At 40.5% G+C, this 25,700-nt stretch overlaps 2 protein-coding genes and 1 non-coding gene across 5 annotated transcripts in view; all 3 read left to right on the forward strand.

The window, feature by feature from the left end:
* The first annotated feature begins 9,812 nt into the window (after positions 1-9,812).
* Positions 9,813-17,357, forward strand: RPS7 (ribosomal protein S7). 3 transcript variants are annotated; one of them, XM_010591864.3, is made up of 7 exons: positions 9,813-9,857; positions 10,185-10,268; positions 10,559-10,630; positions 11,667-11,810; positions 12,263-12,327; positions 16,466-16,616; positions 17,207-17,357. In XM_010591864.3, the coding sequence occupies exons 2-7, from the start codon at positions 10,194-10,196 to the stop codon at positions 17,282-17,284; spliced, it is 585 nt and encodes a 194-aa protein (XP_010590166.1). In that variant the 5' UTR covers positions 9,813-9,857; positions 10,185-10,193; the 3' UTR covers positions 17,285-17,357. The 3 variants fall into 3 exon arrangements, with proteins under 3 accessions (XP_010590166.1, XP_010590167.1, NP_001272955.1); XM_010591865.3 differs by lacking the exon at positions 9,813-9,857 and adding an exon at positions 9,921-10,032; NM_001286026.1 differs by lacking the exon at positions 9,813-9,857 and having other exon boundaries at positions 10,191-10,268; positions 17,207-17,284.
* Positions 16,929-17,136, forward strand: LOC111751197 (small nucleolar RNA SNORA73 family). The gene has a single exon (XR_002786295.2). It is a non-coding gene; the product is annotated as a small nucleolar RNA SNORA73 family (small nucleolar RNA).
* Positions 17,358-17,365: 8 nt separating the features above from the next.
* Positions 17,366-25,700, forward strand: part of COLEC11 (collectin subfamily member 11) — an 87,726-nt gene continuing 79,391 nt past the window's right edge. The window contains exon 1 of the mRNA XM_003411873.4: positions 17,366-17,475. The gene's annotated coding sequence lies outside the window, so the exon portion shown is untranslated. The remainder of the gene's footprint in view (positions 17,476-25,700) is intronic.

Here is a 25,700-nt window from a genome sequence, read left to right on the forward strand (position 1 = left end):
TTTCTTTATGTTGAGGTGCAATCCATCCTGAAGGCTGTGGTCTTTGATCTTCATTAGTAAGTGGTTCAAGTCCTCTTCACTTTCAGCAAGCAAGGTTGTGTCATCTGCATAACGCAGGTTGTTAATGAGTCTTCCTCCAATCCTGATGCCCTGTTCTTCTTCATATAGTCCAGCTTCTCGTATTATTTGCTCAGCATACGGATTGAATAGGTATGGTGAAAGAATACAACCCTGGTGTACACCTTTCCTAACCTTAAACCAATCAGTATCCCCTTGTTCTGTCCCAACAACTGCCTCTTGATCTATGTAAAGGTTCCTCGTGAGCACAATTCTTCACAATGTTACTTTAATTGTAGAAAACAAAAAAGTGGATTTATTACTTGAATGGCTGGAAAGACTGTTGTTGTTACTTGTCTTCAAGTTCGTTCTGACTCAAAGCAGGCCGCGTACAACAAAATGAAACACTGCTTTGTCCTGCGCCATCCTCACAATCGTTGTTTTGCTTGAGCCCATCGTTGGAGCCACTGTGTCAATCCATCTGATTGAGGGTCTTCCTCTGTTTCATTGGCCCTCTACTTTACCAAGCATGACGGCGTTCTCCAGGGACTGGGCCCTCCTGATAACATGTCCAAAGTACTTAAGATGAAGTCTTGCCATCCTCGCTTCTAAGGAACATTCTGGCTGTATTTCTTCCAATACAGATTTGTTTGCTCTTCTGGCACCATACTTATTTAATCTGTATGCTGACCAGTCCGTGGTATATTCAGTATTATTCACCAACACTATAATTTAAAGTTATCAATTCTTTGTTGTTGTTGTTAGGTGCCGTTGAGTCAGCTCTGACTTGTAGCGACCCTATGTACGACAGAATGAAACACTGCCTGTTCCTGTGCCAGCCTTAAAATTGTCGTTCTGTGTCAATCTATCTCGTTGAGAGTCTTTCTCTCTTCCTCTGACCCTGTACTTTATCAAGCATGATGTCCTTCTCCAGGGACTGATCCCTCCTGATAACATGTCCAAAGTACGTAAGACACGATCTCCCCATCCTTGCTTCTAAGGAGGATTCTGGTTGTACTTCCTCCAAGATAGATTTGTTTGTTCTTTTGGCAGTCCGTGGTATATTCAATATTCTTCACCAACACCACAATTCAAAGGCATCAATTCTTCTTCGGTCTCCCTTACTCATTGTCCAGCTTTCACATGCATATGATGCGATTGGAAATACCATGGCTTGGGCCAGGTGTGCCTTAGTCTTTAGGGTGACATCTTTGCTTTTCAACACTTTGAATAGGTCCTTTGCAGCAGATTTGCCCAGTGCAATGCGTCTTTTGATTTCCTGACTGCTGCTTCCATGGGTGTTGAATGTGGATCCAAGTAAAATGAAATCCTTAAGAACTTTAATTTTTCTCCGTTTATCATGATGTTGCTTATTGGTCCAGTTGTGAAGATTTTTGTTTTCTTTATGTTGAGGTGTAATCCACACTTTAGGCTATGGCCTTTGATCTTCATCAATAAGGGCCTCAAGTCCTCTTCACTTTCAGCAAGCAAATTCTTTGGTCTTCCTTACTCATTTTCCAGCTTTTGCATGCATATGAGGCCTTTGAAAATACCATGGGTTGGGTCAGACCAACGTTAATCCTTTGTTTTTTATCACCGTAAAGATTTCTCTTGCCTCAGATTTGCCCAGTGCAATGTGTTGTTTAATTTCTTGACTGCTGCTCCCATGGATATTGATTGTGGGTCCAAGTAAAATGAAATCCTTGACAACTTCAATATTTTCTCTGTTTATCATGATGTTCCTTATTGATTCAGTTGTGAGAATTTTTGTTTTCTCTATATTAAAGTATAATCCATACTGAAGGCTGTAGTGTTTGATCTTCATTAGTAAATGCTTCAAGTCCTCTTTGTTTTTAGGAAGCAAGATTGTGTCATCTGCATATTGCTGTTGTTAATGAGTCTTCCTTCAATCCTGATGCCCCATTCTTATTTATATAGTCCAGCATACAGATTAAATAAGTATGGTGAAAGGGAACAATCCTGACATACACCTTTTCTGATTTTAAACCACATGGTAACTGTCTTCCAAATTTCTTGGCTTACAGGACTGAGCACTTCCAGCACTGTATCCATTCATGAAACATTTCAATTGGTATTCCATCAATTTCTGGAGCCTTGTTTTTTGCCAGTGTCTTCAGCACAGCTTGAACTCCTTCCTTCAATACCATCGATTCTGGATTATATGCTACTTCCTGAAATGGCTGAACATTTCTTTTTTGTACAGAGACTGTGTATTCCTTCCATCTTCCTTTGATGCTTCCTGCATCATTCAATATTTTGCCCATAGAATCCTTTGATATTGCAACTCGAGGCTTTAAATTTTTCCTTCAGTTCTTTCAGCTTGGGAAATGCCAAATGTGTTCTACCTGTTGGGTTTTCTAATTCCAGGCCTTTGCATATTTCATTATAATACTTTGTCTTCTCCAGCTGTCTTTTGAAATCTTCTGTTCAGCTCTTTTACGTCTTCGTTTCTTCCATTTGCTTTAGCTACTGTACATTCAAGAACAAGTTTCAGAGTCTCTCCTGACATCCATTTTTTCTTTTCATTCTTTCCTGTCTTTTTAATGACCTTTTGCTTTCTTCATGAATGATGTCCTTATGTCATTCTACAACTCATCTGGTCTTTGGTCACTGGTGTTCAATGTGTCCAATCTATTCTTGAGATGGTCTCTAAATTTAGGTGGGATATAGTCAAGGTCGTATTTTGGCTCTCATGGACTTTTTTTTTTTTTTTTTCCTTCAACTTGAATTTTCATATGATTAATTGATAGCTCTGGCCTTGTTCTGACTGATGATATCGAGCTTTTCCACCATTTCTTTCCATAGATGTAGTGGATTTGATTCCTGTGTTTCCATTCAGTGAGGCTCATGTGCGTAGTAGCCATTTATGTTGTCGAAAAAAGCTATTTGCTAATGAATAAGTCATTGGTCTTGTGAAATTCTATCATGCGATCTTTGATGTCATTTCTATAACAAAAGCCATATTTTCCAAATACTGATTGTTCTCCTTTGTTTCCAACTTTTGGATTCCAATCACCAGTAAATATCAATATATCTTGATTGTATGTCTAATCAATATCAGACTGCAGAAGTTGGTAAAAATCTGCAATTCCTTCATCTTTGGCATTAGTGGTTGGTGTGTTAAAGTTGAATAACAGCTATATTAACTGGTCTTCCTTGTAGGTGTGTGGATATTATCCTATCACTGACAGCGTTGTACTTCAGGGTAGAATTTGAAATGTTATTTTGATGATGAATGTGATGCTATTCCTCTTTATTTTGTCATTCCCAGTGTAGTAGACCATATGATTGTTCAATTTAAAATGACCAGTACCACTCTATTTCAGCTCACTAATGCCTAGGATATTGATGTTTATGCATTGCATTTCATAGTTGACAACTTCCAATTTTCCTGGATTCATACTTTGTATATTCTGCCTTCTATTAATGGATATTTGCAGCTGTTTCTTCTCATTTTGAGTCTTGCCACTCCAGCAAATGAAGGTTCCAAAAGCTTGACTCCATCCACGTCATTAAGGTTATATTTACTTTGAGGAGGCAGCTCTTCCCAGGTCATATTCTGAGTGCCTTCCAGCCTCAGGGGCTCATCTTCCGGCACTATACCAGACAATGTTCCGCTGTTATTCATAAGGTTTTCCGTAGTTGGATTTTTTAGAAGTAGACTGCCAGGTCCTTCTTCCTAGTCTGTCTTAGTCTGGAAGCTCCAGGGAAACCTGTCCACCATAAGTGACCCTCCTGGGATTTGGGTGGTAAAGCTTCCAGTATCACAGCATCTAGCATCACAGCGACATGCAAGCCACCACAATACAACAACCTGACAGACGCCTGGTGGTTCAGGTAATAAGGGTGCCTTAAAAAAAAAAAAAAAATTGGAAACCCTGGTGGCATAGTGGTTAAGAGCTACGGCTGCTAACCAAAAGGCTGGCAGTTCAAATCCTCCAGGTGCTCCGGGAAACTCTATGGGGCAGTTCTACTCTGTCCTATAGGGTTGTTATGAGTCGGAATCGACTTGACGGCAATGGGGTTTTTTTGTTTGTTTGTTTGTTTTTGGTTTTTATCTATAGAGGGAATCCCTGGGTGCTGCAAATGGTTAATGTGCTCATTTCTTAACCAAAAGGTTGGAGGTTCTAGTGTACCCAGAGGCACCTCAGAAGAAAGGCCTGGTGATCTACTTTCAAAAAATCAGCCACTGAAAACCCTATGGAGCACAATTCTACTCTAACACACATGTTTGCCATGAGTCAGAATAGACTAAACAGCAACTGATTTTACAAAGAGAGAATTAAAAAAAAAAATAAAACCTGGTCAAAAGTCAGATAGCTTTGTTATCAGCAATCACTGACAATTCTACACACCGTCAGTGATAAAAACACTCCTCTTTGAAAAAAGCCTTCTAAACTCTTGTTTACCGTTGAGTTTTAATAATATACATATAATGTCCCACATTTTCATGACTTAACTTTTAATAAACATTTTACATGGATGTTAATTCCAAGAACTTCCAGTTATACAGTTGGCTCCAACACACACGGGCTCAGCTACAAATGAGTTTATAAGGTTCGGAATTGGTGGCACTTTCTTCAGTGCGGCTTGTGTCTCCAGCACCTGGAGTTTCAGGCCCTTCTGCATTTAAACAGCAGATTGCAAGCAAAGGATGACAGCACAGTGATCATAAAGACAAAGGATGGAACTCGAATTAATTCTGTGTGGTCACTTGCATTTAAAACAGTGCAAAAGGGCAAAGAGAGCTACTAGGTGAAATATTTTTGTTTGGTAAGTCCAAGTCTTTGTTCACACCTTTTTTACTGAATTTCAACAATGTCTTTTAAATGAACATTTAACCCTCTTTTTAAATGTTAAATTCTCGTTTTAAAGACAAAGAATGAATTAAGAAAATAATGGTTGTTCCTGATTACAGGATTATAACTAAAAATATTTTTGTAGAATGGAGGAGGGTGTTAAAAAAAATGCACTCGACGTGTCAAATACACTTGGTATGCCCTTGTGCCCCCACACCCCTCCTTCGGCACATACACCCCTCTAGTTTTCTACTAGGTGTGTTAGACCTTACCAGTCCACACAGGCAGGCTGGAGATTGGTTAGAAAACACCCCTTCCCAGCCCTAGGAATGGTAATAAATTATTATAGTCCTCCTAGCATTTTAAGTGCAATCTTCCAGAAACAATGTACTTTCGTTATTTAACCCATTTAAAGGACAGGCCCTAAAGTGAACTGTTCTCAGGAACAGCCTAGCAAGTGCTCAAAATTTGATACCTGATGGCCATTCCAGAGGGCATCAGTCAAGTAACTTCTAAACCTCAGCTTCCTCCCTGGCCAAACAGGGATAAAAAAAAAACAAAAAAACCCTGGCACACTAACGTCAGATTTGTTGTGGAGCTCCAAAGCAGTGATCGTTAGAACATACTTGCAGAAGGAAAAGAAACGCAAGACTCTGTGTGCGTATGTGTCATGTTTGCACCGGGATCTCTTCTTTTCTCCTCCTATCTTGAGCTGGGAAGTTCACAATATAGTGACTTCACGTTCCCAGCTCTACGATTTACTAAAAACCAAAAAACCGACTGCTCTCGAGTTGATTCCGCCTCACAGCAACCCTATAGGACAGAGTAGAGCTGCCCCATAGGGTTTCCAAAGCTGTAAATCTTTTCAGAAACAGACTGCCACATCTTTCTCCTGTGGAGTGGCTGGTAGGTTCGAACCGCTGACCTTTTGGTTCGCACCTGAGCACTGTAACCAGGGCACCACCAGGGTTCCTCTACAATTTACTAGCTGTATAAACTTGGTGAGTTGCTTAAACTGTTTCATCCTTTGAAAAATGGAGCTAGGACACCTTGCACAGTGGTTGTGAATATTAAATATGTGTAATGCCTCTTACATTGTCTGATACACAAATGTGCTCACACCACTTTCAATCTTTTAGTCATGTACATATTTCAGAAAAATTAATGCTAAGAATGGTGTTGCTCTTGAATAAAAATATTTAAAATGAATAAATTATCAGTTTATGATAAAAGCAAGTGTGATTATTTCTGTATTTTAAATATTAATATATAAGTGGTTAGCCTTCAGTCCACCTGGAAGGTCGCTAATATCTAAAAAGTATGTACTGTTGTACAGGAAAATTGACCTTAAAACTTTCAAGAATAAGCCAGTGACCTTGCTCTAGCTAAATGCGTGCTAACATGGGATTTTCACATTCATCACAGGCTTGCACATTCATTTTACTTATATTCTCCTTATACTGGCTAGTAGATAATAACAGAATTAAAAATCTGCCAGCTGTAAGTGGAGAGGAGAGAAAAGACCTTCCGTTAAATTCAATCCATTAATTTTTGATGGAACAGACAGGTCCATAAATTCATTTTACATACAAGGACTAATCAGTAACTCTCCTTCTGTCATGACATTATTGGCATCAGAAGCTGGGGTTTGGAGAGGAAAAACTGACTTTGATGTCTACCCTCTGCCTTTACTATGGCTCTCTCAGCTTTCTGACCTCTAACCCCTCTGCATTACAAAGATTATACATGTCCAATGCCTGATCTTTTTAAATGGGTACTTTTACACCATATAGAAGTCACGTTCTTTTTTTTTTTTTTTTAAGGTAAACAGATTCTGCTTTTTTAACTGCTCCCACATGCTCCTGTGTGCAGTAACCAGCTACCCAGGGTCTCTAGGTCCCTCCAGGACTAAGCTGTTTGTAATTAGTTCCCTTAGTTCTCTGCTACTACCTGTAAAAAACCAAACCTGTTGCCTTCGAGTCAATTCCAACTCAGTGACCCTATAGGACAGAGTAGAACTGCCCCATAGGGTTCCCAAGGAGCAGCTGGTAGATTCAAACTGTTGACCTTTTGGTCAGCAGCTGAGCTCTTAACCACTACAGCACTATGTCTAGTTTCAACTCCTTGCTACAACCTAGTTTCTTGCTGCTCCAAGTGTAGTTCCTGGACCAGCATCATTGGTATCACCCTGGAAGCTTGCTAAAACCAAAACACCAAATTGTTGCCGTTGAGTCGATTCCAACTCATAGCTTGTTGTTGTCAGGTGCTGTCGAGTGGGTTCCGACTGATAGTGACCCTATGCATAACAGAACGAGACACTGCCCGGTCCTGCGCCATCCTCACAGTGGTTGCTGTGCTTGAGTCCAGTGTTGCAGGCGACGTGTCAGTCCATCTCGTTGAGGGTCTTCCTCTTTTTCGCCGACCCTCTAGCTTGTTAGACATGTAAAATATCGGGCCCAGACCTAAAACTTTTGAATCAGAATATGCATTTTAACATGATTCCCAGGTGATTCGTCTGGATATTAAAGTTAAAAAAAAAAAAAAAAAACACACCACTAATTCTTAAGCTTGTAGATAATTAACTTTACCTGAATTTAATCCCTTCATTTAACAAAAGATTAAATTGAGGATTCAAAAGATTAGATGATTTGACCCAGTCATAGTTGTTTGCTATACTGAAAACGATGTCAGAGATATCAGGAACTTAGGAATTATTTGTTTGGAAAAGTGCCCACTAAACAATTAAAAAATCTGTGGTGGTGGTGGGTGAGGGGAAGACCAAAAATCCAATTGAAGAACGCTCAGAAGAACAGACAATTCACAAAAAGATATAAAAAGGTAGAAAAATGGCCCTTAAACATATGAAACACCTGAAAAGACTTTCAACTTCAATTATGAGAGAAACGCAGGTAAAAACTACATGGAGGTACCATTTTCACCTATGAGATAGAAAAAAAATTAAAAAACATGACAGCATTCTGTCAGGGATCCTGTGAGGAAAGAGGGACTCATATATTGCAGAACCGTTTTCCAGGAGAATTTGTCAATGCGTACCAAAATTACATCGGCAGCTGCTTTTTTAATTTGTATTTTACTGCGTTTTCTGTGACGGTTTACACAGCAGCTGAGGTTCCCATTCAACGATTTGTGCACAAATTGTTCAGTGACATTGATTACATTTTTCACAATGTGTGAGCATTCGTATTATTTCTGTTCTAATCATTCTGTTTCCATTAATCCAGTTTCCCGGCACTGCCCCCTTACAGTCTCATCTTTGTTTTATAGTAATTATTGACCGTTGGATCTCATATAGGCGATTTTCAAAGGAACACAGTATCTGTGGGTGACATTATTTTGTTAGCCAATCTGTTATTTAGCTACAAGGAGACCTCAGACGTTAGTTCCAGGTTTGAAGAGTGTCTCAGGGCGATCGTCTCCAGGAGTCCTACAGTCTCAACCAGTCCAGTAGGTCCGGTTTTTTTTTTTTTTTAAGGAATTTGAGGTTCTGTTCCACTTCTTCCTCCTTTTCTGTTGGGCTCCATCTATTGTGGCCTTGATTAGAACAGATGGTAGAGGTAACTAGGCACCATCTAGTTCTTCCGGTCTCAGAGCAGATGAAGTTGTGGTCTCACACATACATCTAACTTTTGACCATGCAGTGCCACTTCCAGGAATTTACCCTGAAGTACTCCTTCGACAATATGAAAAAAATACATGCACAAGGCTGTTTGAAACGTACTTCTGAATAAAAGATTTAGACTAATGATATTTAGGTGAAACTTATTCTCAGTAATAGAACATCAAAAGAAAATTCACTGATTAGCTACCGTATTTTATGCAAATAACGCACACCTATGTTTATTTGCAAACTGCTTCCTCTCCTCTCCTCCCCCCTGTATTTTCATAATCTCCTTTATGCAATTTTTTTATGTGTTGCTTGAAGAAAAAAACTAGCATAGTACCCTTACAAAAATATCTCGGGGGGGGAGGGCGTGGCTGGCAAACAAAGAAGGCAGTGTTTCCTTCTGTTGTACACAGGGGTCGCAATGAGTGGGATGGACTGGAGGGCGCCTAACAACACAGTATCAGACCATGGAAAGCGTGGTATGTTCGTTGAATTACTGTGTCAGTGCCTCTACCTTTACACACCAATTTAAATTTAATAGCATGGCACGATGGTGGGCACTTTAAAAATAAATGCTGCTTTGTTGAATTGCGTATTTTCCACCCACTCCAAAACAATTTATCATCCCCAAATCTTTTATCATATTCATTCCCTTTTGGGTCATACCCTACTTTGTTCGGTTTAAATCCTGACTTTTGCCAAAGCATTTTTTTTTCCCCACTCTACTTGGGTACTCATTTGAATCACGTATCATTCAATTAAACCCAGTGCCGTCGAATCGAATTAGCCGTCTCCAATTCCTTTTTTTTCTTTTTTTAATTCCTTACCGCTGTGTAATCACTCTCCCAACTTGCAGACTCTAAGTCCCTAGAAGGCAGGGACCGTGCCTTAAACATCTATCCACCGTCAAAGGCTAACAGTGCTGGAACAGAGGCCTTCCATACATTGGCACCGGAATGAACTTAAGGAACTAATTAGTAATTTAACTAAGCAAGCTTTTTAAAACTTCTGTTGCCTTTCTCAATCTCCACCTCTTCCCAGATTCCGCCTAGGATCTCGACCAGATGCCCCGGCCACCCCGGCTCCAGAACCTCTAATAAAAGCAGACGCTATGAACCTTCGGAACAAATACACAAACGTTTAAACCGACCCAACAGAACCACTCCGACGGAGGAAAAGCGTTACGAACTAACTCGTCCCCACTTCCTGGGACTCTCTAGGATTTTTAAAGTTTCTCAGGCTCCTTCCGGTTTCCACTCTCGTTTTAGCTTTATTCCCTCCTCTTCCCCTTCGCCGCCGAGTTTTGACCAGTTCTCGCGAGGTTTTGGCCCCTTCCTACGCCGGCCCTCAGCAAGGTAGGTGATACGGCTTGTGCTAAGGAGGAACTTTTCTGCCGACAGTGAGAAAAATACCTCCTGTAATTAGTCCAGAAGCGACGGACTCTCTTCACTGAGTCGGGATACAGCCGATTACCTGGCCGGTCCCCTCCGATGGCTTATACAGAGGGTCGCTTTTGCCCGGCACAAGACGGTGGGGCTGGAGCCGGCGCGCGCGGAGCGGGCAGCCGACAGCGGGCGCGTGTTGACGGGGCGGGAGGAGCCCCTTCCTGGGAGCTGGCGGTGGGTGAGCAGGCCGACGGGACTGTGGAGGGTTGGTACATTTAATTCCTTCTTTGTTTTCAGGAAAAGGCCATGTTCAGTTCAAGCGCGAAGATTGTGAAGCCCAATGGCGAAAAGCCGGATGAGTTCGAGTCTGGCATTTCTCAAGTAGGTGAAAGACTGGGGAGAGGGGCTGTGACCCCACACTTGCGCGTCTCCGGAACTGACGGGTGGCTTTCGGGGTATGTGTGCTTCTGGTAGAGTGGCCATGTGTGTCCGGCTGGGTCTCCCGGGTCCCCTCCCAAACACCACCGGGATGGTAGCTTTTTCGCCCCTGGGCAGCACTTGCTACGTTCCTGCAGGTTGTGACAGGTTTTGGTGGTGGCGGGACGGGTGCCGGCGTGTTGACGGCCCTGTAGACATTGAGGTTTGGCTTGTGCTGTTTTCTCTTTCTTTAGGCGCTGCTTGAACTGGAGATGAACTCGGACTTAAAGGCTCAGTTGAGGGAGCTGAATATAACCGCAGCCAAGGTAAACTTAGTTTTTCCTTTGTTAAAACGAAGGGAGAAGCGTAGTGTGTACTCTGGAAACAGTGCCTTAGAGGAGTTGTTTTATTGTTGAATGACGACGTAAATTTAATGCCAATTTGAGGCCTGGTCCCTTGATACAGCCTTCAGAGAAGATTGGGGTATATTGTTATATACAGTTACATGTGCCCCATTTGAAAGTGGAATTGGAGTTTACCTGATCAGTTGCATAATGCAGAAAAATAGTATGAACTGGGTTCATTTTTGGATATATCTGGCGTTATTTAGTAGTAAAGATAGTAAGATGTCATAGGAAACTAAACTTAGCTTGGAATTAAAGCATAGTGTTGGTGCAAAAGTGGAAGTAGCAGTCTGTCATGGATGTTGGCTTTAACAGTGACATGTAGTCTGAGGGAATGTAGATTGGTGGGAATAATTTGTTCTGAGTTGAAGTCCGGTTTTTATTCCTCCTTGTTCCTGGAGTAAGAAAGTATAGAAGTTGAGAAATTCTCTGAGGGTTGGCCTTATTAACATGTGGTGTATTTATATTAAAAATGCCTGTTAGAACATTCAGGAGTTTAGAATTTTCTCTTTATCTCTAATTTGATGTCAACATTTTATTTTTTGAAGTAACAATCTTGACTCATAACTGCTTAATGTACAGATTATTTTAAGTTTATGTTTTTATAATCTACAGTTTTTTTGGACAGTTTAAAATTTGAATAGGATTGTGTAGAGGACCATTCATTGGCCATCATTTTCGCTTGGGCAAAATTTAAAATTTTCTGTAGTAAGTTAACCATGTGTATGGTTACCAACAAATTCACAAAGTTTTGTGTGTCAGCTTTGTCAGGCATGAGATAGACTTAGTGGAGCTGTGGTTTATGGCAATTATGAGCTAATGAAAATGCTAAAAGGGGTCTTAATGAATCAGGCATATATTGCAGCCAGTATTTGCGTTGAACGGTAACCCACAGGACTGTTTGAATGGGAAGGATGGACGTTATGAACTTAAAATAGTATTGACTTTTTTGCTCTAGGAAATTGAAGTTGGTGGTGGCCGGAAAGCTATTATAATCTTTGTTCCCGTTCCTCAACTGAAGTCTTTCCAGAAAATCCAAGTCAGGCTAGTACGCGAACTGGAGAAAAAGTTCAGTGGAAAGCATGTTGTCTTTATTGCTCAGGTACGTTACGTTGTTACATGATCTACGTTCAGACCTGGCCTTGGTGTCAGCTGAGTTCTGGCGGGGGGATTAAGTGCCAGATTGATCAGGAATACAAGAAATACTCTTCTGGGTGGCTGTGAATTAACTTGACAGCCACGGGTTAGGCATTTTAGTACCTACATTGGGCAGTGGGTGTAATTGAATGTGTAGTATTTGTGGGATCAGATCAATCATGAAGCAACCAAATTTCTTCCATAGCATTTTAATATAAACAATGAATTAGTGGGAAAATTAGGAAGTAATAATCACAGAATGACTTTTCAGCAAATTAGGTTATTTTGCTTTCTTGACCTTTGAACTTATTCTGTTACTACGTTGTTTTGCTGTTGAAGCAGTTTGACAGCTTTTAGTCTTCTGTCAGCTTACAGCCCTTTTTTGCATTTTGTTGCATGGTAATTTTTACCTTACAGAGGAGAATTCTGCCTAAACCAACTCGAAAAAGTCGTACAAAAAATAAGCAGAAGCGTCCCAGGAGGTGAGTATTTTTATCAGCAAAAAAAGTATGTGTACCACTCTTACTTACAACTGTTAATTGTATGAGTTGTAGTTTATAGTAAGTGGTAAATATCAAAATTTAAGTATTGGTAGAGTTTATGGGGATTTTCACTGAGTAACTCTGGTCTCCTGTGTATATATAGAATGTTTTAAAATTTGTTAATAGAGGTACAATTCACTTGTATTCATATAGGCAGCATATAGGGCAAGGCTGTCACAAAAGATGAGACTTTCTTTCAGTTCTTTGGGTAAAGGATATGAAAGTTGAGGTGGAAACCATTAGCTTAGCACTGTCTGATAAAGCATGTTATGCATAATTGAGGTGGGCTGAGATAAATATCTTTTCCTTTGTTTACTGTTTTTGATTGTGGTTTAGTGCTAAAAATTAGTGAGGTGGATTTTCTGGACCTAACATAGGTAAAAGTATCACTGCACCTGAAGATGCTGATGGAAGAAATATTTTTTATGAACTGATTGACTTGTTACAGAGTGTCCGGCATAAACACAGCTGTTGATACTTGGCTTCTTGTAGTAGGTCTCTTGGTATTTTGTTAATGTCTCTTATTAGTACACTGCTTCACAGACATGCATTATTGGGCCCCTGTAGACATTTCCTTAGGGACCAGCTTGGCAAAAGGTGTTGTAGTATTTCTCTAATTGCTGGATAGGTAACAATCTTATGAAGTCTTTACAACGTGTATTGTTATCCTGACTAATGGAATGGATGAGGTAGCTGACCCAAAGCTTGAAGAATTTGTTCATTCCAGCTGTAGTGTAGTAGTAGAGGTAGTCCCTGACTTTACACGGGGTTCCGTTCCTACGATTCTGTCCTAAGTCCTGACGAAAGTTGACTGTCATTTTTTTGTTAAGTTTTCATTATTACTGCCCTTTATTATCAGTATCTCTGTAAATCTGATATTTGGTTTTCGGTGTTGGAAACGTGACATGTAAACTTAGAGTTCTGATGACATCAGCAAACAACGTGCCGCAGCATTGTATGGAATAGGTGCTGTTGACGATAAGATGAACAACAGATAAAAACACAAAGAAGGTTGTTAATGTGGTTCCTGGTAACTTGAATGCGACGTAAAACGGGGACTGCCTGTACTGGATTATTTTTTAAACTCTGTCTTGTTCCGAAAGCCACTGGAAGATAGAAAGCGATGGGAATCTAGTATTGTTAGGTGGATGTTATATTACGTCATGGTGCATAGGAAGGAAGGGGAGTAGTGGATGAGGCCGGACAGTTAGGTGCTAGAGTTTCTAGAAATTGAATTATATGGCTCAATACTTTGAACTTATTTTATGGGTAGTTGGAGTGGCATAAGAATTAAGGGATGTTACTTAGTATTCCAGATGGTTTGCAAGAGATCAGATACAGAGGATAAGATTAGGTTTGTTAACCATGATACCCAGGGCTTTGTAATCCCAATTCTGAGAACTGGAATTAGGGTTTAAGAATAAAAGTGATGCACCCAACTGATTGCCAACTCTGCAACCTTAATTATCACTTGCCCTCCAGGCTGTGTTTTTCAGGTAATGGCTTTACAATGTTCCTAGTGTCCTGTCTATAACTAAAGCCTTACCGTCTCCCTCACACTAAGATATAATTGGTAGGTGTTGTGTATTGAATTATGTCTCCCCAAAAACATGTTATAAATCCTAATCTCTATGCCTGTGGTTAGTCCCATTTGGGAATGGGCTCTTTGTTATGTTAATGAGATAGGGTTAGCATAGGGTGTGTCTTGAGTTAATCTCTTGGAGATACAAAAGATTAAACAAAAGAGTGGGCACAGACAGGGTAAGATAGATGCCAGCACACATGGAAGATCTCCAAGGAACCAGGAAGCTGAAGAGTTAAGGACCTTTCTCCAGAGGCGACAGAAAAAGCCTTCCCCTAGAGCCAGCACCCTGAATTTGGACTTTTAGCCTGCTAAACTGTGAGAAAATAAACTTCATTTGTTAAAGCCACCTGCTTGTGGGATTTCTGTTATAGCAGCACTAGATAACTAAGACAGTAGGTCACAGGGATTCTACCACTCTTCTGATCTGGGTTTCTGCCATTAGGTTTATTTCTCTCAGTCCTTCAGTAGTTATCTTCTACACAGATTGAAAACATTTTCTTTGGCTTCTGCTGTCTGTAGCAGGGTTACAATTATTTTTCCTCTGAAATCCTTCAGCTCTTGTTTGTAATATAAAGATGCATTGCCCCCCTGTAAAAAATTTTAGACAACAACATTGCCATCTGACTTGAAGAGTAGCTTTCATTCTACTCTGGCTTTTTTTTTTTTTTTTGCTTTTTCTTGTGTCTTTGTATAAGTGAGGTCAGATAATATTTGTCCTCTTGGGATTGACGTTTTTCATTCAGCGTAATGTCTTCAAGCTTCGTCCATATTGTAGCGTGTATCAAGACTTCGTTTCTCCTACTGACAGTAGGATTGTGTGTATGTACCAAGTTTTGTTTATCCACTCGTCTGTTGATGGGCATTTAGGTTGTTTCCACTTTTGGGCTGTTGTGCATAGTGCAGTGAACATTGGTGCTACTCTAATTTTTAAACAAAGTCATGAACAAATTTCCGTATTAGTGTACTTTCCTAGCACGCTCAGAATCTGCTTAAGTAATGAGTAGCAGTGAACAGCTGAGCTGGCTGCCTCACTTGCTTTCTTGAAAGGTGCTAAAGGCTTTGGGAGGTGATTTCCTTCAAGCTTGCTGCCAAAATTGGTTTATGTTTCGAGTATACGTCTGTGGCCACGCAACAGAGACCTCGTGGCAGTCATTGATTGCCATCAGGGTAGCTTCTGTTTGGCCATTTCTCAAATGTTAATTGTGTATTGTGGGTGTTTCCAGATACGAAGTAAAAATATTTTATGATTTACTGTGGGTTAAGACCTAGACAAATAATCATAATTCAAGGTCGCTACTTACGGGAGGTACAGAGTGCCAGAAGGGTTAGTATAGAAAGTAACAATCATCTCTTGACTTAACCTGATATCCTGTGGTACGTAGTAGATACCCCAGAATTTTAGAATTAATTAAACCTCCTTCATTCTTGAGCCAGGCAGGTTGTGGACTTGATTGTGATATCACGGAGAGGCGCAAGATTCTATTGGCGGTTTCCACGAGTGGGGATGGGTTGGAAATGAATGATTGCAGCACAGCAGTAGTGTATTACGGGAGTTACAGGCCCTGGTTCACATCATGGCTCTGCCCAAATGAGCTGCATGATTGGGCGAGGTACTTTCATCTCTTTGAACGTCGAAACTTTCATCTGTGGAATGAAGCTTGGATCTGTCGTTTTGGGTTATTGTGAGGATAATATTGTGCAGGATCCTTGCTTCACAGGTGCTAGGAGCTCAGTGGCAGTTCCTGTTAGTGTTGTTAGTGTTGAGTGTGTGTTAGGTGTCAGTAGAGACATGGGCTTATCCTCAAAAAGCCTGCAGGCTGCTTGGAGACAGACAAGTACTTGGATGAATGGAGTGCATTGTAGGGAAAGTGCTACCAAAGGAAACGATCAGGGATCCACGTGGGAGGGCCCACTGCCCTAGAACTGGGATAGAACACTATCTTTGGGGCTGGAATATTGCCTCAGTTGGGTCTTAGAGAACAAGGAGGACTTGTCAGGCAGCTAGAGGAGTGTTATCTTGGAGGCAAAGAGGGCTCTTGAATAGGGAAGCCATATGATCACATTAGTGTTTTGCAAAGATGACTTTGATGACGTTGGAAGGAAGGGATGGTTTTGGAGATGAGCAGGACTCATCTTTACTGAGTGAAGAGGTTATTGCAGTAAACTGGTTGTGAAATCCTAAGGAAAAATAAACTTTATAAAAATAAAATGAAAGTCCTTATATTAGTCTCCATTCCCTGGAGACAATCGCTTAGAGCAGCTTGGTGTGTGTGTTGTTTACATGGTATCAAAATTAAAATAGCATTTTAAATCAATCAGTAAGTTGCTTCTCCAGTTAGGTTTTGGTGTGATTACATTACATGTAGCTAGTCTGTTTGAAAATCAGTTTGAATGAAATTTGCCATTTACATTTTGAATAAAGAGGGGCCTTTCTGGTATTCACCAGAGGGTAGATATTGTTAGATCCTTAAGTTTGTAATTGTTTTCTTTAAGCCGTACTCTGACAGCCGTACATGACGCGATCCTTGAAGACTTGGTCTTCCCAAGTGAGATCGTGGGCAAGAGAATCCGTGTAAAACTGGACGGCAGCCGGCTTATCAAAGTGCATTTGGACAAAGCACAGCAGAACAATGTAGAACACAAGGTAACAGGTTAACTTTTTTATTACGGAAAAGTTGAAAGACAGATAAAAGTAAAGTGCCGTGTTATATGTCTTTCTGTTGTAAACACATGGCTAAGCCAGCCTACTCTCATTTGGGTTATGTGTGTCAGGTTTTGAATTGGGAATGTTTTTTAAAAAATTGGATACTTGGTAAAATTAGGAAAAATACAGCAAACAATTCATGGTCTTACTTTTAGCAAGACTGGATGCCCTTGATAAATTATAGACTGGGTCGAGGAGGGTATTAGGATCTGGGGAGAACTGTCACTTTCCTGAAGACTTGGTAGAAAATGATCAATGTGGACAGCCATTTAGGGTCACTGAGTGGCTATGTCCGTGTGCTGTAAAGGAGCACAGCGCTCCGGTGCAGTGGTGTAAAATCCTGTCCCACGACATTGGAGACCAAATTCCCAGTCTTTGGACTGGTGAGGGCATGGTCCTGCATATTTCTTATCTTCTCAGTACCTAGTTGCTGAGGAGAAAAACCATACGGGGCACAGTTGCATAAAAGCTTTATGTTTTAAGGTTATTTATATTTAAAAGTTTTTGATGAGTTATTTCTTCTTTTGTAGGTTGAAACTTTTTCTGGTGTGTATAAGAAGCTCACGGGCAAGGATGTTAATTTTGAATTCCCAGAGTTTCAATTGTAAAAAAAAAAAAAAAAATGACTAAATAAAGAGCCATTCACAGTATTCTGTCTTAGGAATGTTTTTCAAAATTCCAGAGACATGAATGCACTGAGCTGTCTACATTACTCAGCTTCCTACAAAAACTGAAAGATACAAGGTGTTGCACCAACAGAAGACACTAAAACATGGAAGATTTTGAGCAGAGAGTGCCTGTAAGTTTGGTACATATGAGGATATATATGTAACCAGTGAAGTCGTAATAGGTTTAATCATAAGAAATGGCCAGAAGTGGTAAAAAATTGGCACTTCGTCATGGTTCAGCTTAAAAATATGCAGGTACTCTGAAGTGTGGATAATGGGCAGAGGTTTGCTCAGAAAGGAATGGCTTAATTTTGGACTGATAAAAGCAACAGCATAGAAAGGTCAAGATTCCAGGTTTTGGAATCATGCTTTTACATCCTATTTGTATTATGGTGGATGCGGAGACATACCTTGAAGGGTCTACAGGACAGTGCTTTCTTTTTGTTTTGGGCCATAGTTCTGTTGACTAAAGTACATAGTAAAACATTAATATATTAAATCCCCTTGCTCCCAGCACAGTGCATTAACTTCAGGAGGATAATACTGTTTGTCCTGGGAAGCCATACAAATAGTTGGCCTTAAGAGAAAGAGGACAGGTTTCAGAAGTACCCAGCACAGGCCAAGAATAGTTCCTGAAAAACTGGATGATAGAAACCTCTTTTTTTCCAAGAGTAAAACCTGTCAAGGAAGTGTTTTGTTGTTGAATTTTTATATTTAAATTCATATTAGGTCTTACGTGTATGTTAGAAATTGAAGTGTAAGGGTACACTTAATATACCCCAAACAATGTACAGTGAAAGCTGTGAGAGCCGGAACTTGACTGCCTCGTCTCCCATGTTTGCTGCCTTTGACATGGTGCAGCGTTACCACTTTCCTACTGCTTGTTTTTGTGGAAAATACTTGAGTTTTCCTTCTGGCATGCTGTTTGGTTTACACAGTTTCAGGCCTTGGCAGATTTTACTGTATGAAGTTAGGGTGGGCAGGCTATTCAGTTGCTGGGTTTTCCAGTCCGTGAATTGAAAGCATTAGATGAAATGAAAGCTCTGAAGTTTGGATTCTGGAGCAGCATTTAAAAGACCATGGTTACATCAGGTTGTGGCTTCCGTAGTTAGTAGGACAGATGAAGAAAGTTGATGTGATTTTGATTTGCCTTGGTGCCAGGTGGCTTTCAAGTACTGTAAGCTTTAAAATTACCTGCAAAATCTGCTTCCCTATTTGTATATAATGAAGAAACATTCTTCGGGGCGTCACACCCAAATAACTTTTTATTATTAAATCAGCCTTGTGCGTGGATTGATCCCTACTCCCTAACCAGCAGCGTTAGCATCGCCTGGTATGTTACTCACAGAAACCCTATGGGGCAGTTCTACTCTATCCTATAGGGTTGCTATGAGTTGGGTTTTTAGGGTATGTTACTAGGAATGCAAATTCTGGGGTGAGCTTGAACAAACCGGTTTGAAGCCCTGGAGAGTAAGACTCTTTGTGCCGTCAGTGGCCAAGAACTTTATTTTTTATGTTTACAGCGTCCTCTTTACCGCTTTGTGGTTCCTGCCATCTCTGTCCCTGTAGTAGTGGCCATGGAGTTCCTGGATGGTGTAAGTGGTTAACATGCTCGGCTGCTAACTGAAAGGCTGGTTTGAGCCCACCCAGAGGCATTTAAGAAGGAAGGCCTGGCCATCTACTGTGGAGATTGAGAACCCCATGGAGCGTGGTTTTACTCTGACACACATGGGGTCATGCCATTGGAACGTTAGCCACAGCAGCGACCATTTTCCGTTTTCACAGATAGTGGCTCCTAGTTTCTCTCAACAGAAGTGTGATCTGCTTAGCCTGGCTTCATTTAGGCCTGGGACGATCTGCTGTGAGCCTGTCTGTAGCCTCCAGCGTAAAGCAGCTATGTTTGTTCCTGAGGACCCCAGCATTTTTGGTTTTTGCAGTAGGCGGCTTCCTTGTCTTGTCCTGTTTATCATCTTATCTCACACAGTGCTTAGTGTACACTTCGTGTTCAGGAAATACTGAGTCAGCATAATAAAGAACTCACCTGTGGCCGTAAACCTGGAAACTGATTTGATATGCTATACGTGGATGCGTATTTTTACTTGGACAAAGATGAGATGTTTATTCATAATGTATATTAAATACCTAAAGCCATAGATACTGAATTCTTAAGTGAAGAATAAGATGGGCGAATGAATATGAAATTTGCCAAAATCACAGGTTCACTAGTTTGGGAAACAAGATACATCAGGTTATACTAGAATGTACATTTTTCTTAAAATACTGTGAATTGGTTCATCTTTTGTATGATGACAGATGGCTATCAGTAGTAGTATACTTAGTAGACTAAACCAAACAAAAATACCTGTTTCCATGAAAAGATGAAATTTTAAGATTACGTGAGAAAAAATTGCTTTTTTGAAGCTAATTCATACTAAGGAATAAGCGTATTTTAGAGTTGCCCCTGGAATATACCATTGTTAGGTAGTTTAATTGGTAAAAGTAATGTCTTAACTGCAAGATACTATAAAAACTTGGAAATAGAATATCTAACCCACTTAAAACTTACGAAGAACTTCATTTGGCTTTGAATCCATTTGTTAAAAAATATGAGTACCTTCCAATAACTGCAAGAAGAAAGAATACCAGGAAAGATGGAAAATTTTGGCTTCTTTTCAGCAAAAACATTTGTAAAATTGCTGGATGGGAAGTATAACCAATTATAGCTTTTTTTCATTTGTGTCATCGGGAGGGGTCTTTTTAACGTTTTATAATGGAATTTCTCAGTTGTATATGCAAAAGTATAAAAGTATAAAGAACCTTTGTGTACCCATCACCCAGCGTCAACGATGATCAATATTTTGCTAACCTTGTTTGATTTTTTTCCTACCCTTTTTTGCTGGAGATTTTTAAAGCACATCCTAGACATTGTATTATTTAGGAATCTTATAGCTATGATTATTACTGAAATCAATTAAAATAAATTACACTTAGAACCAGCTGTGGTGACCCAGTGGTTAAGCACTCAGTCGCTAACCGAAAAGGTCAGCAGTTGGAACCCACAGGCCTTCCATGGGAAAAATTTGTGGCAGTCTGCTTCCGTAAAGGTTATCTGCAGCCTTGAAGCCCGATGGGGCAGTTCTGCTCTGTCCTGTAGTGTCGCTATGAGTTGGAATCGACCTGACAGCAGTGGGTTTGGTTTTTTTTTTTGGTTATATCACGAAGTATTTAATATTTCAAAAGTAATGAATCAATCACTTTGCTTTCACAAAAATTAGTATTTTAGTGAACAAAAGTATGTACTATTGTATTTTTACAATGTACATGCTATTAGTACTCTAGTAATTTCACAATAGTACCATACGTTTGTTGGAGATACAGGCTTAACAGTTTTACTTGATGGAGTATAGGAAATCGTTTGAGGGCTAGTGTGCTAAACGGTGTGTCACCACTTTTCCTCAGTAAACTTGCTGTCAAAAGAGAAATCTGTGTAGAGAGTATTTTGGAAAGATAAACATTTTTGTTCAAGATCCTTCTGAACAAATACTTAGATCCCAAACCTGCAATAATGAATGGTATGTATTTGTTATGGGAAGTAATTGTGGGTGTTTTTAAATCTTCCCTTTTAGTTATATATTATTAATGTAGTCTTTTCTCCCTGATTTGTACAATATTGTAGCAAAAGAACCGATAAAGGTACACAAAGTTGTGAAGTTCCTAGTACGTCACTTTGAGTTTGGTACACAAAGTTGCGAAGTTCCTAGTACATCATTTTGAGTTTATTTGAGGCGCTAAGATGCATAAGGAAACCTGGTGGCGTAGTGGTTAACAGCCGCAGCTGCTAACCAGAATGTTGGCAGTTCGAATCCATGAAGTGCTGCTATAGGGTCGCTATGAGTTGGAATCAACTTGATGGCAACGGGTTTGGTTTTGTTTTGGTAAGATACGTAATGTTAGATCTTTAAGTACGAGACTATTGATGTTTATTAAAATTTGTAGCAGTATGATACAACCACCAAAAACAAAAAAAATTAGACCTGTTGCCATTGAATCGATTCCGACTCTTGGTGACCTTATAGGACCCTATACGACGTAGTAGAACTGCCCCATAGCGTTTCCAAGAAGTGGCTGGTGGATTCAAACTGCCAGCCTTTAGGTTAGCAGCTATAGCTCTTAACCACTGTGTCATCAGGGCTCCAATAACCAGTCTAATGAAAATAGGCGTTTCAATTACTAGAGATGGGCCTGGTTACTAAGATTCCTATTACTCTCAGATAAGCTTTTAAAAAAGCTTTTTAACTCACCCGAATTGTTCTTAATGTAATCGATAGCAACAGCGCGTGAGTGATTATAACGAAGTTTAGTCTGAATGCCTGTTTGGCAATTACATTTTTACTCAAAATTCTATGTAGATAAAGTCAAGTTCGTGCTGTGCAATAATATATTCAAATGAGGCTGCCATTTCAGTTATCATACTGTTTTTTGTCGCCACCTCAACGGCCTAACCACCCGCTTGAAGGTGGAACAAATCACTGTTTGACATTTTGCAAGCTTGGAGTACCTGATGTTTTCCAGCTATGAACCTTGAAATCTATTTTGACAACCAGTCTGTGTTTTAAGTGCAGGTCAAGCGCCTTTATCTAAGACTCTTTTTAGGGAGATTGATGTGGAGATAAAATCAAACCCCTGGATTTGAGTTGTAGCCTTAAATGAGTTGACTCATCTCTGGACCACAAGTTTTCATGTTTGTAAAATGAAAGGGTTAACTTAGACTAGCTGAGTCCTACTGTTTACTCCAGTTCTAAAAATCATTGATTTAAAGTGATTAAAAAAAACAGTAAATACATACAGCTCACACCTGTCAAGGAACTATATGTACCTAACAATCTTGTTAGGTGCCATTGAGTTGGTTCTGACTTGTAGCGACCCTATAGGACAGAGTAGAACTGCCCTATAGGGATTCCAAGGAGCACCTGGTGGATTTGAACTGCCAACCTTTAGGTTAGCTGAGCTGTTAACCACTATGCCACCAGGACTCCCAACATAACGTCTGGCACTTATTAAAAACAATATTCATTGAATGAATGACGTTTTCTGTCCTTGAAACCGAATCAGTTATACAGTGAAACCTGTGAGAGCTGGAAGTCAGTGGGACTGCCTTGTTTTTCAGGTCTCAGAAGTTCTTCTGTGACAGGGCTCTGGCTTTCACAGGTTTTTCTGTAAAATTTTTAAGAAGTGAGAATCTCAGTGAAACCTGAAGAAGTATAGCAGTTAATTAACCACTCTGGTAATTATTAATGTTTGAGATTTCCTGCCCTTGAAAATTAAGACAGTTAAGAAATTTTTCGGTAGGGATGAGTGAGAATCTTATTAAAACCCCAGAAGGATAATAGTCATTATCCTGGGAATTCTCACCAAGATACAGGAATGACTAGATGAGAAAGCCAAGTCTGCAACTTTTGAATTGGTGAATGGAACAAAGTAGAAAATTCTAAATTGATTCATAATTTCAGTTGGTCGCTTTTTTCATTTCATGCTATGTGGCTTCGTTGAAGTCTCTTAGGTTCTTTTGACCTTGATTCTCTACTGATAAAATGATCTCTTGTTCCGAAGTTACGTGGTTCCATGTGGTGGCTAGAAGGTCCTTTGGCTCTTAGCTGAAGGTCTTTAATTAAGGACCTCTTACGGAAAGCAAAGAGATTAAATTGCTGTATGTTTCTAATGGATGTCTTTCAGAAAGATGTTATTTTGACAAAGTTTCTTAGTTGAAAAATCTCTGAATTCAAGGATTATATTATACTGATAAATATTTAATGGTAGTCAGTGTCTTAATTTCATACCTGCTGCTGAGTCAGTTCTGACTCAGGACTGCTGTAACAGAACATTACAATGTGGGTGGCTTTAAATACTGAAATTTGCTTTCTCCGAATTCTGAGGGTTACCTGTTGCCATTGAGTTAGTTGCTACTCAATGTGACCCTATAGGAGAGAGTGGAACTGTCCCACGGGGTTTCTGAGGCTGTAAATCTTTACAGAAGCAGACTGCCACATCTTTCTCCCGTGGAGTGGCTGCTGGGTTCGAACTGCCAACCCTTCAGTTAGTAGCGGAGTGCTTAACCATTGTGCCACCAGAACTCCTTTTCTGAAGGCTAGAAGTAGGAATTCAGGGAATCGCGGAACCATGCCCTCTGCCCACTCCAGGGGTAGATGCTTCCTTGTCTCCTCCAGCTTCTGGTTGCCCGAGGCATTTCTTGGAATTCCTTGGCTTGTGGGTGGATCCTCATATGCTGTCTTCCCCCATCTTCCTCCTCCCTGTGTGTTCTCCCCTTTTATAAAACGCCACTCAGAAGGGATTAGGATTAAGACTGGCCCTACTCAGGTGTGACCTTGTTTGACTTAACTGCTAACAAAGGAGAAGAACCCTATTTCCAAAGAAGGCCACATTCCAGGTTATAGGAGTTAGGATTTCAGCGTATCTTTTTGGGGGACAGTTAAATCCATTATAGTGTGTATTGTAGAATTAGGATTATTGACTTCTCAACTACTGGCCTGTTCAGGCTGCAGCTACTGTTGTCACTGTCAGATTCGGCTCTGATGTGATGTGATAGCACCTATGGAGATGAGTACGGTTGGTTACGTTTAGTCTGAAGGCCTCTTTGCCATTTACATTGTTACTCAAAATGCTATACGGATAAAATCAAATTTGTGCTTTGTAATAATAGGCTATGGAGAGGCATGCTTCTAACAGTTCAACAAATGTTTATGAAATATGTATTACATGCCAGATCCTGTGGTAAACCCTGGGAACAGAAAGATGAAATAAGTTAGAGTCTCTGCCTTCACAGGTCCTCAATGCCCAGTGGGCAAGACAGACACAAAACTGACAATTATAAAATAATGGGACGTTGAAGCTCTAAAGTACTAAATTAAATTCCTTGAGTTAAGTTTATATGCCTGCCTTAAGACTCATTTTCCTCTCTGGCTTGCAGAATCAGTTTCTTTGCCTTTATTTACCTCAGATGGTGCACAGGGTTATCTTGGGGGATGTGTTGGGAGGGCTGTGGAAAGATTGAGGGCATACAATACGTAACCACAGGAATCCCTTGTGTGATGTTAATCTGATTTTTCCTGCTGATGAGGGACACCTTGGGTGACTGGCCTCCACCTTCCTGTTGATGGGCGTGGTCACTCATGCATGTGTACACAATCACTCTTTACTATTCCCAAGTGATTACCGAAGCAGTGGTTAATAGTGTTTCCTCCTAGGATGGTTGCTAGTATCCAGCAGCCTGTTCCTTCAGTGATCAATTTGTTGATTTCCAGTTTCAAGATAGTGCTGAGAGCATGAACGGACATCCAGTCTAGTGGGGGAAAACACATTGAGCCCACAGGAGACAAAAAGGGGGTAGGACAAGTATTTAGTAATTTATTTATTTATTGTCTGCCATGTGTCAGACACCGGAGTAGACTGTTCACTTGCATTAACTCAAATCCTTACAATAACCTTGTAAGGTAGGCAAAAAGAAAAGCCCAAACTCGTCATTGAGTCAATTCTGACTCACAGCGACCCTATAGGACAGAGCAGAACTGCCCCACAGGGTTTCCAAGGAGCAGCTGGTGGATTCGAACAGTCGGCCTTTTGGTAAGCAGCTGAGCTGTTAACCACTGCGCCACCAGGGCCCCATTCTTGAAGCGTGGTCCCTGGACCTGCAGCATCAGTATCACCTGGGAATTTGTTAGAAAAGAAAATGCTGAGGCCCCACTTTCCAACCTGCTGCATCAGAAACTGTAGGAGGGGGCGAGCCATCTATGATTTAAGAAGTCTTCGGATGATTCTGGTGCATGCTTGGGCTTGGGACCCTCTGAAGTTAGGTTATGGAGTGATCTCTGATGGTAGGATATCGTCAGATATAACATCTCATGAGATCTCCAAGTCACACCTTGGGTTGTAAAGCCCAAACCGAAGCACCGTTTACTACGCTGCACTGTCTTTCGTATAATTGTGAGAAAAGCAGTATTATCCAGGTTTTAAGTGCTTTGGCACTGAAGGCTGTGTTCTTGGACAACTTGTGTTCTGTCGGGGTGATGAGCCTGAGAGAGAGGGAATTAGAATTAGGGGAGGCTGGAATGAGCGTGCACGGCTGAGGAGGGAGGCTTGAGTCTTTCTTTGCACTTCAAGGGAACTCTGGAGAAATGAAGTCTTACAGGGATGAGGAGGAAGAGAGGTGACTGATGTTAATATCCTCGTGGACAAAATGGCACAGAGATAATGGCAACGTGTCCTGTGTGACCTCCAGTGAAAATTCCCATCCAGAAACAAACAGTGTTTGAATCTGGCGCTTGCTATCCGCATTTCTTAG

The sequence above is a fragment of the Loxodonta africana genome, chromosome 12 (genome assembly GCF_030014295.1).
Source record: "Loxodonta africana isolate mLoxAfr1 chromosome 12, mLoxAfr1.hap2, whole genome shotgun sequence".
NCBI lineage: Eukaryota > Metazoa > Chordata > Mammalia > Proboscidea > Elephantidae > Loxodonta > Loxodonta africana.